General features: G+C 40.3%; 1 protein-coding gene across 3 annotated transcripts in view; it reads left to right on the top strand.

The window, feature by feature from the left end:
* The window catches only part of Rbl1 (RB transcriptional corepressor like 1), a 58,997-nt gene extending 51,360 nt beyond the window's left edge, over positions 1-7,637 (top strand). For all 3 annotated transcript variants that reach the window (XM_052724732.1, XM_052724731.1, XM_052724729.1), the window contains 2 exons: positions 1,863-2,027; positions 5,792-7,637. In XM_052724732.1, the coding sequence (XP_052580692.1) occupies positions 1,863-2,027; positions 5,792-5,962 (336 nt within the window). In that variant the 3' untranslated portion in view covers positions 5,963-7,637. The remainder of the gene's footprint in view (positions 1-1,862; positions 2,028-5,791) is intronic.
* Positions 7,638-15,902: the final 8,265 nt, after the last annotated feature.

Below are 15,902 nucleotides of genomic sequence, written 5' to 3'. Positions count from 1 at the left end.
ATATGCCTTGGGGAGTTTCCTTTCTGGTCTTGTCTATTTGGGCTTCTGTGTGCTTCTTGTATCTGTATGGGTGTGTCTTTTCTTAGTTTGGGGAAGTTTTCTCGTCTTCAGATCTGGTCTGTGCCATTGCCCTAGATTCTCTTTCTTCAACTTTGTCTCTATTCAAAGATTTGGTTTTTTCATGGTTTACCATAGTTCCTGCATAAATCCTTTTGTTGTGAGGTATACACCAGAGAAGACTGCTTGGACATGCGTTTAAGCCAATAGAAAGTCTTTACTAGCTGGCCAGCAACTGCACTGGGTGTTTGGGATCTCAAGCCTTTCCCAGGGTGAGCTTTAACCACAAAATCATGTCCTGGGTTGACATACGTCAGTTAACAAGAACACTAACCAGAAGCAGAACTGCAGAAGCCAGAAAGCAAGATTAGTACATTTAGAGACTTTCCCAGAACTTTGGATTTTGATAGATTTGGCCTTTGTTTTAGTTTCAGCAGATGGTACTGTCTGTGTACTAAGCTTTTACAGCCTGAATGGTACTTTCATCATGGAGTCAGTTATGCTCAGGTCTAGAACCCTTTTACACCTTTCCTGTATTTGTTTGTTTGTTTGTTTTTCGAGACAGGGTTTCTCTGTGTGTTTTGGTGCCTGTCCTGGATCTCGCTCTGTAGACCAGGCTGACCTCGAACTCACAGAGATCTGGCCCGGCCCTTTTTCTGCATTTTTAAAAATGTTTTTGCCGAGCCGGGCGGTGGTGGCGCACGCCTTTAATCCCAGCACTCGGGAGGCAGAGCCAGGCGGATCTCTGTGAGTTCGAGGCCAGCCTGGACTACCAAGTGAGTTCCAGGAAAGGCGCAAAGCTACACAGAGAAACCCTGTCTCGAAAAACAAAAACAAAACAAAACAAAAAAAAATGTTTTTGCCGGGCGGTGGTGGCGCACGCCTTTAATCCCAGCACTGGGGAGGCAGAGCCAGGCAGATCTCTGTGAGTTCGAGGCCAGTCTGGACTACCAAGTGAGTTCCAGGAAAGGCACCAAAACTACACAGAGAAACCCTGTCTCGAAAAACCAAAAAAAAAAAAAAAAAAGTTTTTATATTCTTTGCTTACATTGTCTAACCTCTGCTTTGTCTTTGAAACCTGATATTCTAGTGTCTACTTGATCTGTTCTACTTGTCAGATTTTTCTGAGTTTCCTAATTGGAATATTGAGTTTTTCAGTTCCATCTTCATTTCAGCTGGAGCTTTCTTCAGTGTTTCTCTTCATGGAGCCCAGTGTTCAAATCCTGGATTGCATTTGTCATTTCATTCAGCCTGCTTATAATTTCTTGGGCATCACTTAGAAATTTCTTTTCTTTATGTTCATCTTTATTAGTCAATGAAACTTGGTTATGGTTTGTTTTTGTTTCTGTGGTGGTAGAGGGCTGGTTTGTTTGTATTATGATACTTGGAATTGAACGAGCCCCAAACCCTGTTCTTACCTTCATGGTATGAACACAGGATTTCACATGTTCCCAGCTTACCATTCCTAGTTATTTGTCCCAGTTTTTTGTTTTGTTGTTGTTGTTTTGGAAAGACAGCCCAGGCTAGCCTCAGCTCATGAGTACTGGCATTACAAACATGCCAGTGTGCTCAGCTTACCCAGAATCTTCAAATCTAGTTACAGGATTTCTCGGGTGATCCAAGAAGGTAAGTTTTAGCTTACCTATTAATCATTGATGAAAAAAATGGGTAATAACTTTTTTTTTGTCTTTTTCAGCCTTAAATAAGTTCTTAAAATGTAAATATCTTTTAATAAATAATTGCCATAAGGACAAAAATATGTTTTTTTCCTTTTGTCTTAAAATATGATTTCTGGGTTATTTTAGATGGATGCTCCACCCCTCTCACCTTTTCCACATATTAAGCAGCAGCCAGGCTCCCCACGACGCATTTCCCAGCAGCATTCCATTTATGTTTCACCACACAAAAATGGATCAGGCCTCACCCCTAAGAGCGCTCTGTTGTACAAGTTCAATGGCAGCCCTTCTAAGGTAAGGTGCATACGGTCTTTGCTTTAGAACACCTCATGTACATGCTTGTTCAATGTTGGATTTTCAAGTTAGAATTTTCAAGTAACTATGAAAAAGTTTGATTTCAAGTAACTTTACCTCTTAAAACTAGACTTCAGTTTATCAGGCAGCATTCATTAATCTTTTTGTTAAAAAATTACCACTAATAAAATATAAACTATTAATATAAGCTGTGGCATGCTTTGTTTGACCAGAAACACTGCTACGAAGCTAGGCATGCTGGTACATACCTGTAATCCCAGCACTCAGTTCTTGAGTTGCTTGAAGTCTCAGAAGTGGGGCGAAAGAGGGATGCTTAGACCTGTTGTTAGAGGGAAGGGGTTTACTTGAAAGGTTGTTAACAACATGGACCAACAAAACAGTGTGTGAGAGCTCTAAGGAGATTCAGGCCCATCAGGCAGGAGCGGGGCTTCTTAAAGGACTCTAGGAGCCAGGCTCCCTGCTTCTCTAGCACAGGGCAGGGGAGTGAGTAGGGAGCAGGATACATGGCCACCAATACCCCTTTGATGTATCCTCCAAGCCTGCACATTCAACATCTCAAGAAAAAAAAATCTCAGGCACCTTTAAGCCTGTTGCTGGAGATTCACAGAGAATGCTATCAATAGGGTGCCTGTCAATATGTGTAGGATGGGAGGGCCGGATGCAGTTATTGTGGCCTGAGCAGCAATCTGATCTGCATTCTAACAATGCCGAGGCAGGAAGATTGTGATTCACGTCTAGCCTAGACTACATAGTAACATACTGTCTTCCCAAAAAAGCAGTATGTTTAGTTCTGCAGATGTTCCAAGCATTAACTAGTCCCTGAGTTTGATCCTACTACCACAAAAAGAGAAGAAATGGAAAAGAGAGCATTACATTCAATTGATACAGTTATTTTGTTTTCTTGTTTTGTTGTTGTTTGTTTGTTGACATTTTAAGACAGGGTTTCTCTGTGTAGCCCTGCCTGTCCTGGAACTTGCCCTGTAGACCAGGCTGGCCTGGAACTCACAGAGATCCACCTGCCTCTGCTTTCTAAGTGCTGGGATTAAAGGTGTGCGCCACCACTGCCCTGCTAGTTGATACAACTTAATCCATTGCTACCCATGTAGCCTTTCAGGGATAACTGTTTTTGTTTTGTTTTGTTTTTCAAAACAAGGTTTTTCTATGTGTAGCCCTGTAACTCACTCTATAAACCAGACTGGCCTTGAACTCAGAGATCTGCCTGCCTCTGCTTCCCAAATGCTAGGATTAAAGGTGTCCACTACCACCACCTTTTTTTTTTTAAAGATGTTTTTTGTTTGTTAATTTTTACTTTATTATTTTATGTGAATGTTTTGACTGCATGTATATCTATGCATCACTTATGTGCATGGTGCTCTTGGAGGCTAGAAGATGGCATTGGATCTCTTGGAACTGGAGTTTTGGACAGTTGTTAACTGTCATGTGAATGCTGGGCATTAAACCTGGGCCTCTGGAAGAGCACCTAGTGCTGTTAACCACTGAGCCATCTCTCTCTCTGGCCCCTGTTTGGTGTTTTTGTTTTGCTTTGTTTTGAGAACTGTCTCAATAGATTGTCCAAGCTGCCCTCAAACGTCTGGGGATTATAATCCCATGCTTATATGAAAATGTTAATTTTAAAGAATGGCTTTGAACGTTAAGTGCATTAGATGGATGACAGCGAGGTTAGTGAAAAGTTATAAAACAGGGGCCTCCTCTTATGTTTACTTTTATGGAGATACTAGCTCCATCTTCACCCTGTGCACTGATGGAGGCATGTCAGACATAAGCTTTTTCAGTATATCTGAGACTGCACAGCAGCATCTTAAGTTTCCAAAAGCCATAAATATTATTTGGACAAATTGTGAGTATCAGTGCAATAACAGCTCATTAACTCCACACTTACTGTACTTGTCAAAGAAAATTGACCAAGATGAGACTTGTGTTTCTTCCTCCATGATTTATTTCCCATATGGTGTTTAGAAGATATTAGACTGTCTGGGATCCAAGACCAGAGTCAGAATCACCCGGGGAGCTTGGTGAACACCAGTACTGTCCTGCAGACTTGTGGAATCACAAAGAGCTAGCAGGCAGGTCCAGGTATAACATTCGCTCTAGACACCTGGGATGCAGTTTCAGGAACCACTTCTGTATACAGAACACTGTATACAGTGTTCTGCTTGCATGTATGCCTGCAGGCCAGAAGAGAGCACCAGATCTCATTTATGGATGGTTGTGAGCCACCATGTGGTTGCTGGGAGTTGAACTCAGGACCTCTGGAAGAGCAGTCAGTGCTCTCAACCTCTGAGCCATCTCTCCAGCCCCTCAGAAACCACTTCTCATGTACCTATGACATCAGCATCACCTAGGATGACTCACAGACCCCCCCCACACCAGCTAAATCTGAGTTTTTACATTATCAAGATTCGCAGACAACCAGTAAGCACGTCTAAGTTTTAAAGCATTACCATGTTAAACCAAGCATAGTGGTGCATCAGCCAGAGGCAGACAGGCTTCTAGTAGTTCAAGGCCAGCCTGGTCTATATAATGAGATCCTGTCTCAGAGAAAAGAAAAAAACCAATATGTTGGCTCAGAAGGTTAATGCCCTTCCCACCAAGCCTGATGACTTGAGTTACATCCCTGGGACCTATGTGATAGAAGAAGACATGACTCCTGCATATTGTCCTTTGATGTCCACCTGTGTGCCATGACATGTACCTACCCCCCCCAACAACAGAGACAAACACACAAAAATTTAAATATATATATATAGTATGTGTGTTTTATATTTATATAAATATATAATTACTATATACTATATATTATATAGTATACATACCATATACTATATTATGTAGTACAGATACTGTATTTATGTTATACTACATTGTATCTTAAATATAATATACAATGCTATTTTTTATTATTATTATTATTATTATTATTATGTGTATGTATGTATGTATATGTTATTCTGCTCTTTCAGAGGACCTAGGTTCAATTCCCAGCACCCGCATGGTGGCTCACAACCATTTCTAATGCCAGTCTTGGGGGATCTGACCTCTCTTCTGGCCTCTGTGAGCACCAGGAGTGCACATGGTATCCATGCATATATGCAGACAAAACATTCATATACATTAAATAAATAAATAAATAATAAATGACGAGATTTAAAAACAAACATAAACTTGGGGTGCAGCTGGTCAGCAAGTGCAGTGAGGGAAAGCACTTGCTGACCAGTCCTGATGTCTGAATTCTGTCTCAGAAACCCACACTGGTAGGGAAGAACCAACTCCCCAAAGTTGTTCTCTGACCTCTGTTCCCATGCCATGGCAATAATGTGCCCTATACACACAACACACACACACACACACACACACACACACACACACACACACACACACACACACACATAAATGCAACATGGACTGCTAGGCCTACCTCAAAACATCTGACTCAGGAAGTGGATGATAAGGCTTGTGAATTTGCATTTCTAACATCAACTGCTCAGTGCCTCTGCTACTTCTGTCTGCAGGTTACATTTTGAGAACTACTGTCAAAAGGTACATCTTCTTTTAAAACCACTCAAGAAACCACCTCTTTTGGTTGATTTAGATTCAAAAGATAATCTTTATACCAGTGCTTAGATTAGGGCAGAAGATAGAAAGGAGAAAGGCCGTTAGCTTAGTTCATTACTTACAGTTTCTCTCTTTTCCTGTCTTTTACACATGCCCTCTTGTTTTTGTAGAGTTTAAAAGATATCAACAACATGATAAGACAAGGTGAGCAGAAAACCAAGAAGCGTGTAATAGCCATCAGTGGAGATGCAGAATCACCTGCCAAACGTCTCTGCCAAGAGAACGATGATGTTTTACTTAAACGCCTACAAGACGTTGTCAGTGAAAGAGCAAATCACTAACGGCACTCCTTTTTCTGATCAAAGCACTTTGGTGTTGTTCTGGAGAAAGTTGGGGGCTCCCTCCTTCACACTTTTGTCACTGGGTTATATAAAAACTTGTACCAAAAGTAAGTTGCTTTTTAAAAACTTTTATTCAGAATGTATCTGACAGACATGTATTTTCAGTTAGATTAGAAAAAAATATTTTAAGTGCCTTTATAAATATTAATATTTTTTAAAAACGTTTGTTCTTTGGGTTACTTTTTAGGATGAATTAAGGAGAAACTATTTTCTAGCTGTCTTTTCAGGATGATCAAATGTCTCCTGTACTTTTTAATATGAGGTCAGTGAGTCTTCTTTGAGTTGCTTGTACTGTCTGCTCATGTTGAAAGTCGGGTTAGCTTCCACAATATGTGGATTCGGTGATGCACCAGCCTGCCTTGGGTCCGCTGTAGTAACTGCACGTCAGGTGTCACCACCATGCTAGGCTGCCTGTGCGCTTGTCTTCTTCCTCTCGTAAGTAGAAGCAGCTCGGTACCTGAGCCCTGTACTGCCCCACTCCTTGCTTCTAGTCCTGGGCCCTCTTAGCCTGATGTTACAACCCAATGAAAGGGACATTTGCTCCATTTTTAAATCTACTATATAGTTTTGATTTTCATGATATTACCTTAATTATTATATGTGATTGTATTCAGTTATGTAGTTTTCAAAATAAGAAACTGTTTCTTAATCTAGTAGAATAAAATTCAGATAAATGAGAAATTAAATTTCATTAGTAATGTAGCATTATGATAAGATCATCCATTCTTGTTGGGCACAGTGGGACATGCCTATAATTCCAGCAACACAGGAGGATTGCTGGGAATGTCAGGCTAGCCTGGCTACGTAGCAAGTTCCCCAGTAACTTGGGCTACATAGCAAGAGCCTGACTCAAAAAGACAGCTTTCATTCCTGGAAATATTTGAAGCTTTCATATTCAAATTACTTTATGCTGTAGAGTCGGAATGTTCCAGATTAAGAGCCATTTTTTCTTTCTGTCTTGTATCACTCTTTGTCCCGATAATTATGGTTTCTCGTGAGTTTTCCACTGGGGTTTAACTCCTGGATCCCCTTGAAGGTCTTTCCACACTGGAGGTATAGCCTTCTAAAGAATCAGGTCTTTAGTGTTCACCTTTTTTTGTGTTTTTCTAGAATCTGAAAGGATGTGAATAAGCCATTTTTAATTAATATCTAGATGATGTATCCGTATAAATATTTTAGCTGCAAACTTATTTTTTTTTAATATACAGTGTTGACCTGGCAGTCTAGCTCAGTAGTGTTTAACTTATCCAAAACTAGCTAATTTGAATTGGTCCAAGATTTGACTGCCAATTAATGATGAATGGTAACCGAAATTTTATTTTTAAATTTTAAAAAGAGATTTGGGTTATGTTTTATTTTGCTGAAAATTGTATTCTTGTGTTTTGTGTAGTATCTACACATGTTGTAATATGCCAAATAATAGTCTGTCTTGAATCCTTGTACATATTTCTATGTAGCTATAACTACTGTATCACTTCCATTATTAATGTACAAAATATAAATGTGAATTTATTCAATGACTATGTTAAAAAACTTAAGACATGTTTTTACCAATTTTCAGGACTTTGTATTAATGTACATAAAACAGTAATAAAAATTAAAATTTTAAAAACTACTGAACTATTATACTTTTTACTATATTACTAGAGGTTGATGTGCAGCCATCTAAAATTCATGTATTGGAGTTGGAGAGATGTCTCAGCTGTCAGAAGCACTGTCTGCTCTTGCAAAATACCAGAGTTTGGTTCCCAGCACCCACACTGGGCAACTTATAACTTGAAGCCTATAACTCCAGTTCCAAGGGACCCAATACCATCTTCTAGCCTCAAAGGGCACCTATATGCACATGTGTATACACACACATACTCATGGTGATGTTTTGAATGAGATGCCTCCCACAGGCTCATGTGCCTCAATAGTTGATCTCTAGTTGGTGGAACCCTTTAGGAAGGATTAGGGGGTGTGGCCTTGTTGGAAGAGATATGTCACTGGGGGAGGGCTTTGAGGTTTCAAAAGATTCATGGCATTCCCAGTCTGCTCTCTGCTTCTTGCTTGCAGTTTGAGATATAGGCCTCAGCTGTTCCCACCCTCATGCCTTCACTCTATTAGACATCATAGACTCTCACCCTCTGGAACCATAAACCCAGTTAAACATTTTTTTTTTATAAATTTTTTTGTTTTTGTTTTGTTTTGTTTGCTTGGTTTGGTTTTTCTTTTAAATTTTGAAGGGGAGGTTGCAAGGGCAGAGGACAGATGTGGTGGGTGGAGGGGAGATAAGTGGCATGGGATGCATGATGTGAAATCCACAAAGAACCAATAAAGCAGGAAAAAAAAATAAGTTGCCTTGTGGTGATATTTTGAAATAAAATTTGCCTGAAGATCAGTGCCGAGGACAATTGTAAGAGCCGTGCCACATTGCCTCCCTGAGTTAAGTCTCTGTTGTCCAGTATTGAGCTACTAACCAGAAACTTTTGGCATGCCTGGACAAGTCCTGAGTTATTAGAAAATAACTTAACATTTCCTTATCTTTCTGCTACAGTGACCATTATTAACAATGTTTTGTGGTTGGGTTGCTTGGCAACTCAACAGTCCCTTGATCTTTTCCCAAAGAAAATTTCCTGGTCTGCTTACTATAAAACCCACCTGAGAAAAATAAAATTTTGCAGCTTGATCAGAATACTGGCTTGCTGTCAATTCTTTGTGTCTTTTGTCCCTTTCATTCACCATTCCCCCTTCTAGGGTCTCTGCTGAAGATCCTGCTGGCCAGGACACTACCAAATAATAGATATCCCCCAGAATGCATATGAGCTGGATGGACTCCTGTGCAAATGGTAGATTTGAAGAGATTCAAAGAAGCTAAAGTCTCATGGCATGCACTCACCTTTTGTGAAGCAGATGTTAAACTTGTGGTCAACTTGTAATAGAATTATCCCTTAAGACTGGAGAGAGTTGGTTACAGATGTCTTAGAGGCTGGTCCCCAATTACAGTGGAGTACCTGGTGGAAGGATGAGTCTAAGACCATTGAACAACGAAGCAGGGCTAGAGGTATTGAAATTTCCCAAGATCAACTTCTTGGGGAGGACAATTATGCTAATGTACAAAGACAATCTTTATATGATGACCACACTCTGACTTTATGCCACACAGCAGCCTTGAATGCTTGGGACAGAACTGAACAAGTAGTAAAGAAAACTGGGTTATTTACTAAAGTTATACAGGGCCCCAAAGAAACCTTTATTGATTTCTTACAAAGATTGACTTCAGCGGTAAATAAAATGATACCAAATTCAGAAGGTAGACAAATAATAATTGAATCTCTGACTTTTAAAAATGCCAATGCACAATGCAAAAGGGTAATTAGTCTGTTAAAGGCAAGATCAACACCCTTGGAGGAATGGATCCAAATACAATCAATATTGAATCTCATGACCATGATGATGCTGGGATAGGAGAGTTGATTTCCAGAGGTTTGAAGAAAAATCGGAATGTCAAATGTTTCAATTGCAGTAAATAAGGTCACCTAAAAAGGGACTGTAAACAGGGCATTCCTAGAAATATGTTTTTTTCAAGGAATAATCCAAAAAGAATTCCCCTCTCTTCTGGATTATTCAGAAGGTGTGGCAAAGGCAGACTTTGGACTAATGAATGTAGATCAACAAGGGACAGACAAGGTAATTCCTTGCCTTTGCCATTGGGAAATGCCCTGAGGGACCTCTTGCAGGCCCCCATGTCAAATTCAGTTCAGTTTCTTGTCATCATGGAGGAAACTCCTCAGAGCAATTAAAGAACCTAATGCTTATTGTAAGAAACCATACTGTTCTGGATGACAGAACAGCTATAGAAGAGAGAAAAAGAATCAGGAGAAACTGTAAATCAAAATTGATAAAGATTAGATTGGGAACTTTTCCAAAGTTAGGATTGGGGAAGGGTTTTGTTTTTATCTTTCAAGAGAAGAAGGCTAAGGAATCTGAAGAACACTGGACACATGAGATATCTGAAGACAAAAAAAAAAAAAAGAAATCATCCAGAAGAAATGTCCCAAGTAAAAGTAAATTGGCCTATTGGTATATCACATGTCTAACAGGATAAAATTTCATTAAGTCTTGCTTAATGTTTGTTTCTGCTGTTTTCTACAGACAAATAACACAAATGGTCTTTATGTTGTCCCAGTTCAATTAAAAATTAAAGTTGGCTTTGGAGTTGGAGTGTGGCTCTCTCCTTCTCTAAACCCAAGCATGCTTGTTAAAGGAAAATGCAAAATCTCTGTATCGTGTCAGAAGAGCCACCTGATATTACCAAAATTTAAGGGACTACTCTATTGCTACTAATCTTATGATCCTTTGGTTTTATTTTGACTCTTTAAAACTTTTCTTAAGGTATGAATTTTATATCAAAGTTTATAAGATTAATATATATATATATATATGTTTTAAACTTTGGTCATGATATTAATGGTCATATAGAGTACTAGAAAAAAAGGCTTCATCTAACTTCCTGTGCATAATTTCGGGTTTGAGTCTATCAGTTTTCTGCAGTGAACCATGACCATGCCTAACAGTGACTTTGAAGTCTCCAAAATGATGATGGGGTCCCACAAACGATGATTCCATCAGGATAATGATAATACCACTAAGATGACAAACACCACCCAAAGATCAGCTTTGGACTACAAACTGCTCATGACAATTTTGAGATGGCTAGCTGAGATGATACAGCCTCACAGACTATTTGAACAAGGACTTGAGACAAGTCCTGCACTTCCCCATTATGCAGAGACTGGACAACAAATGATACAGCTACCTCTCCCAGGACTTGACAGTTAACCCAAAAATTTTCTTTTCAGAATTCCCTAAAGATGCCTTTGCCCCAAGACAGCAGGAAGTAATTTTAAGAACACGACACCCACATTCCCAAGAAGTGGGGTGGGTGGTTTTTGGCCTTTCAATGATGGGTTATGAATAATTGTCATTGTTTAGGATGGTTGGTTACAAGTTGTTAATTGATAATGGTCAGGAAAAAAAGCTAAACAAGGAGATTAGATTCAGAGTTCTTGTTTGAAACAAAAAAGAAAAAGAAAAAAGAGGATATAGATAAGAGGTAGATTATTGAGTCTACTCTGAAAAAAAGAGAGATAGAAATAATAGGATAAAAGAGTAGATTATTGAATCTACTCTGAAAAGAAAAAAGGATATAGATATGATAAGATAAAAAGGTAGATTATTGAATCTACTGTTAAAAAGCAACTACTAGTTTTAATTTTTTTTTTCGAGACAGTGTTTCTCTGCATAGTTTTGGTGCCTGTCCTGGATCTCACTCTGTTGGCCAGGCTGGCCTCGAACTCACAGAGATCTGCCTGGCTCCGCCTCCTGAGTGCTGGGATTAAAGGTGTGCGCTACTACTGCCCAGCAGTTTTAAATATTTTACACCGATATGGATCTTCATATATTGATACAAAGTTGAGATTATTTTTGTTAGAACATTCTGTACATACATTTCTAATCTTGTTCAAGGTATTATACCTATACATCTCACTTAATGTAATGCAAATTGCTAGTCCTTGAAAGTTATTATTACCAACTAATTAGGTTATAAAGAAACGCAAGTTGGAAGTCATTACAATCAAACTTGTAGTCATGTTAGGTATGTTTTCAAGATCAAACAGATATATTTTAGATAGACAGGTCATCTTCAAACACTTCAGAGATCTACAGAATATGGCATTTAAGATGTTTTAATAACATAGGTTCTTTTTTTTTTAATGACTATGAGACATGTCTCCTTCTGGCAGCACCAATCTAGTTCAGAGAAGATGATGGGCATAGAAGAAACTCAATATGGAGTTTACTTTCTTTGTGGCAAAAGTTAGCCACTGGGCAAGAAACTGCCCTTACCTCGACTGCTGACAGTATGCTGTCCAAAATGGACAAGCAGGACACAAAAGAAAGGACTGCCTAACTTTACCAAAACAAGGTAGGACAGCCCTTCAGAAAATCCTGCTTCACTAGGACGTGGAATAGATCTAAGTCCTGTGTTCAAGGAGATAAATGAACTAAGAAATGGAATAAAGGGAGTGGTGACCTCAGGACAAGATCCCACCCAGCTAAGTTTCCAACTTGTGGGAAGAAACTAAAGGAGAGTGTAGAGCCTGGTGTGGTGGCACACGCCTTTAATCCCAGCACTGGGAGGGCAGAACTTGGCAGATCTCTGAGTTTGAGGCCAGCCTGGTCTACAGAGCAAGTTTCAGGACAGCCAGGCTTAGGCAGTGAAAGACAGAAAGTTGGTGAATATGTAATTAAATGAGGGGGCCATGTTCCAGCCCCAGTAAACAGCAGAACTTGGCAGCTTTGGCCCCGTGGTTCTGACTTTAGAGTTAAGGATAGAAGAAAGGGGCTATGGAATTTGCCTCCGCACCTAAAGAAAGCTGCTGAGGCATGTGTCGGGAATGTCCCTGAATGGAGGCCTCGTAGGGAGGCCATTGCGTGAAGCTGTGAAGTTGAAGGTGTTATGCCCAGATCTCAGGGGTCCCTCAAAGACCACCATGGAGACTGAATCCAATGCAAAAGCAAAGAGCCTTCATTCAAGCTTGAGCTGCTCTCCGTCCGTCTGACACAGCAGTGAGAGCAGAGAGCCCTGAGCCTGGTCAAGGTAGGGTTTTTATCATAGCAGAGGTTGGGATAAGGGGATTCCCAGGGTTCAGGACCCTGACTGGCTGACATTTGTCTAGGAGTTATCTTGGCAAAAGGTGATAGATGTGTGCTGGACTAAGGGACATCTGATGATGCCAGTTGGAAATGTTTTGAATGCCAGGTACTTAGAAATGTTTTGAACGTCAGGTACTTTTCCCTTACGTTGGAATGTTAGGTACTCTCCACCCTTCCCCTTCCCTAATAAAAACTCTTGTAGTGGGTTCCGTTGTACCTCATGTTTTCTCATGCCCTGTAAATAATGTTGACAAATAAATAACAATGTCTGCCTGCACCCCACCTGCCATGATGATAATGGACTAATTGTAAGCCAGCCCCAGTGAAACATTTTCCTTTATATAAGAATTGTTGTGGTCATAGTGTCTCTTCGCAGCAATAGAAACCTTAAGATAGGAGGAAAGAGTTTATTTGGCTTACACTTCCATATCACTGCAGGAGTCAGGACAGGAACTCAAACAGAGCAGGAACCTGGAGGCAGGAGCTGATGCAGAAGCCATGCAGGGGTGCTGCTTACTGGCCAGTTCCTCATGGCTTGCTCAGCCTGCTTTCTTATAGAAACTAGGACTACCAGCCCATGGCATCACCTACCATGGGCTGGGCCCCGCCCCCACTATTCACTAATTAAGAAAATGCCCCAAGGCTTGCCTATAGCCCGATCTTAATAAGGCATTTTTTCAGTTGAGGCTCCCTCCTCTCAGATGGCTTCAGCCTGTGTTAAGTTGACATAAAACCATCCAGCACGAGGTTCAGGAAATTCAAGGTCATCTCCATAACAAGTTCAAATTGGAGATCAGCCTGGGCTACATGAGACCTTGTCTCAAAAAAAGAAAAGAGGCCAACAGCCAAGATGTAGAACCACCTTAGATGCCCATCAACAGATGAATGAATTTTTAAAAATGGCATTTGCAAAATGGTATTTTATTTACACATTAAAAAAATGTTGTTTCCTCCCCACCCCAAAAAAATCTGAACCTAGTTAAATATTCTATATGGCTGATAGACTAATAAAAACAAACAAAAAATTTCAGTGACTGTGGTGATTTGAAATAATACAGGCCCACAGCCAAATTATCTCCTGCTGTCTCAGCCCCCTAAATAACCATTTGCCCAGCTCTGTGTTTGACCTAGCATCATTGTGACTATTAAGCAGATCTTTTGGATATGTACAACTAACCCTCTAGCTTCCCCCAACCCTAAAGCTAAAAAGGTCACCATCACATAGCATCTGAGGTTACAACGAAGGTTTCTCCCCTCTAACCTGCCTACCTGGAGTTTCCACCAATGCATGTAACTTATTTATAATTTTCTTTGTTTTTGTTACAATTAAAAACGTCGTCAAATTCTTGCCATGTTGGCACACAGTATTTGAGGCAGTCTGAATCTGCGTTCCAGGATGTGGTCACCCATACTTAGATCCAGAATCTTCTTTCTTTAACAGTAAGAGCTATGCTTAGACAAGAGGAAAGAAATGGTATAATTGGCAGGAAAACAGGTGGAGATAGAAAAGGATGTGTACAGCTGAACAAGATTGGCTGCTTGTTTTGTCTCGTGTGCAGAGTCTAGATGTTCTTGAGATATATGTCGATGGTAGGGAGATAGTATGTATGCACCATAGATAAATCTCAAATTATGTACTAAGTGAAAGAAAAGTACCAAGGGTACATTGTGCATGCACGTAACATTTATATTACAATCTAGGAAAGGCAAATCTCCAGTAACAAAGCAGACAACAGGTGACCAGGTACAGAGTGTGACTTCCTCCAGAGGCTCTGCTGGTGCCTTTAGACTAGCTAATTGTAGCAAAGACAAGTTTGACAGGTTCTGCTGTTGCTCAGTCTACCAAGCAAATCCATGCTGGCAAAAGACAAGCTGATGTGACCACTTGAGTTTAGAAAACCCATGCAGGGTTTAAACTGTCAGATATGATTAACTCCTAGCAATGAGATTTTTGTATTTTTGTTTTGTTTTGGATGTCCTGGAACTTGCTTTGTAAACCAGGCTGGCCTCAAACTCATGTAGCTCCACCTGCCTCTGTGTCCTGAGTGCTGGGTTTAAAGGCGTGCGCCGCTGCCCAGCTCTGAGCAGTCTGGCCCTGCAATGTCTTAAAAGCAATAGTGCCATTACTCAGCTTAAGTTATAGAAAAAGAATTTCAAAACTAGTTAGGTGTAAGTTTCAGGGCCCTTGTATGTATGTGGCCCTGGATAAGTAAATCATTTCACCTCTGAGCTTCGTGTCTTTCTCTGTTATGTGGCTATGGTGGCATCTGGGGTCTTTGTCCAGAGTAAGTTCTTTCCCTACCGGGATGAGACCTTGCCTTTTGACTAAAGGAGTTAAAGGTAACCTGACTGAGTCAGTCATTTTAGAGTGTCCACAGTGGTGGTTAGTCCAAAAATGGAGGTCATCCATCTTGTTGAAGTCATTCTCTCAGGATGTGCAGTTGGGACTGGAGTCCTCCCGCCCATGCATCCGCATGCGCCCATGCCTGCATCCGCATGAGCCCTCGTGCTTCATCTCTTCTCACTGCTTCCTCCTCTGACCCTTGGTATTTTGCAACTCCAGGCATGCTTCTGCTTAGGAAGACTTGCTTCCTCTTTGTGGAAGGCCTTTCTATACCACACGGATAACTCCTTCATTCTGTTCGATGTCATCTTCCCCAAAGACCTGTCCCAACTATCCTACCCAACATGGCGTCCCAATCTTTCTCCAGTCCTGCTCTCTTAATCCAATCTATAATTTTCTGCAGCACCAGCTTCTGACATATCAGGCAGGTCTCCTATTGTTAATTACGTTGTTCACTGCTGGTGTTCCCAGTAGAATGTGAATTCCAGTAAGCAGGGATTTTTTTTTTTTTTGTCTGTATAATTTGTTGATGTGTCCTAGTTGTCCAGAGCAGTGCTAAGCAAATTCTAAGTAACCAGTAAACACTCATATTTGATGAATACAAATTCTTTGATAACCACAGAAACTTAAAACTAGAATAACCAGTCAAGGAAACTCCTAGGAGGATTCAAAATAATAGACACTAAGACAAAAATGAAATGTCTGATTCAGCCATCTCTCTCTCTCTCTCTCTCTCTCTCTCTCTCTCTCTCTCTCTCTCTTTCTCTCTCTCTCTCTGTGTGTGTGTATGTGTGTGTGTGTGTGTGTGTGCATCATAAATGATAGGTAAGTGTT

This window comes from Peromyscus californicus, unplaced genomic scaffold, assembly GCF_007827085.1.
Source record: "Peromyscus californicus insignis strain IS unplaced genomic scaffold, ASM782708v3 Scaffold_7__1_contigs__length_154581171, whole genome shotgun sequence".
Taxonomy (NCBI): Eukaryota; Metazoa; Chordata; class Mammalia; order Rodentia; family Cricetidae; genus Peromyscus; species Peromyscus californicus.
This window is presented reverse-complemented; position numbering and strand designations above follow the sequence as displayed.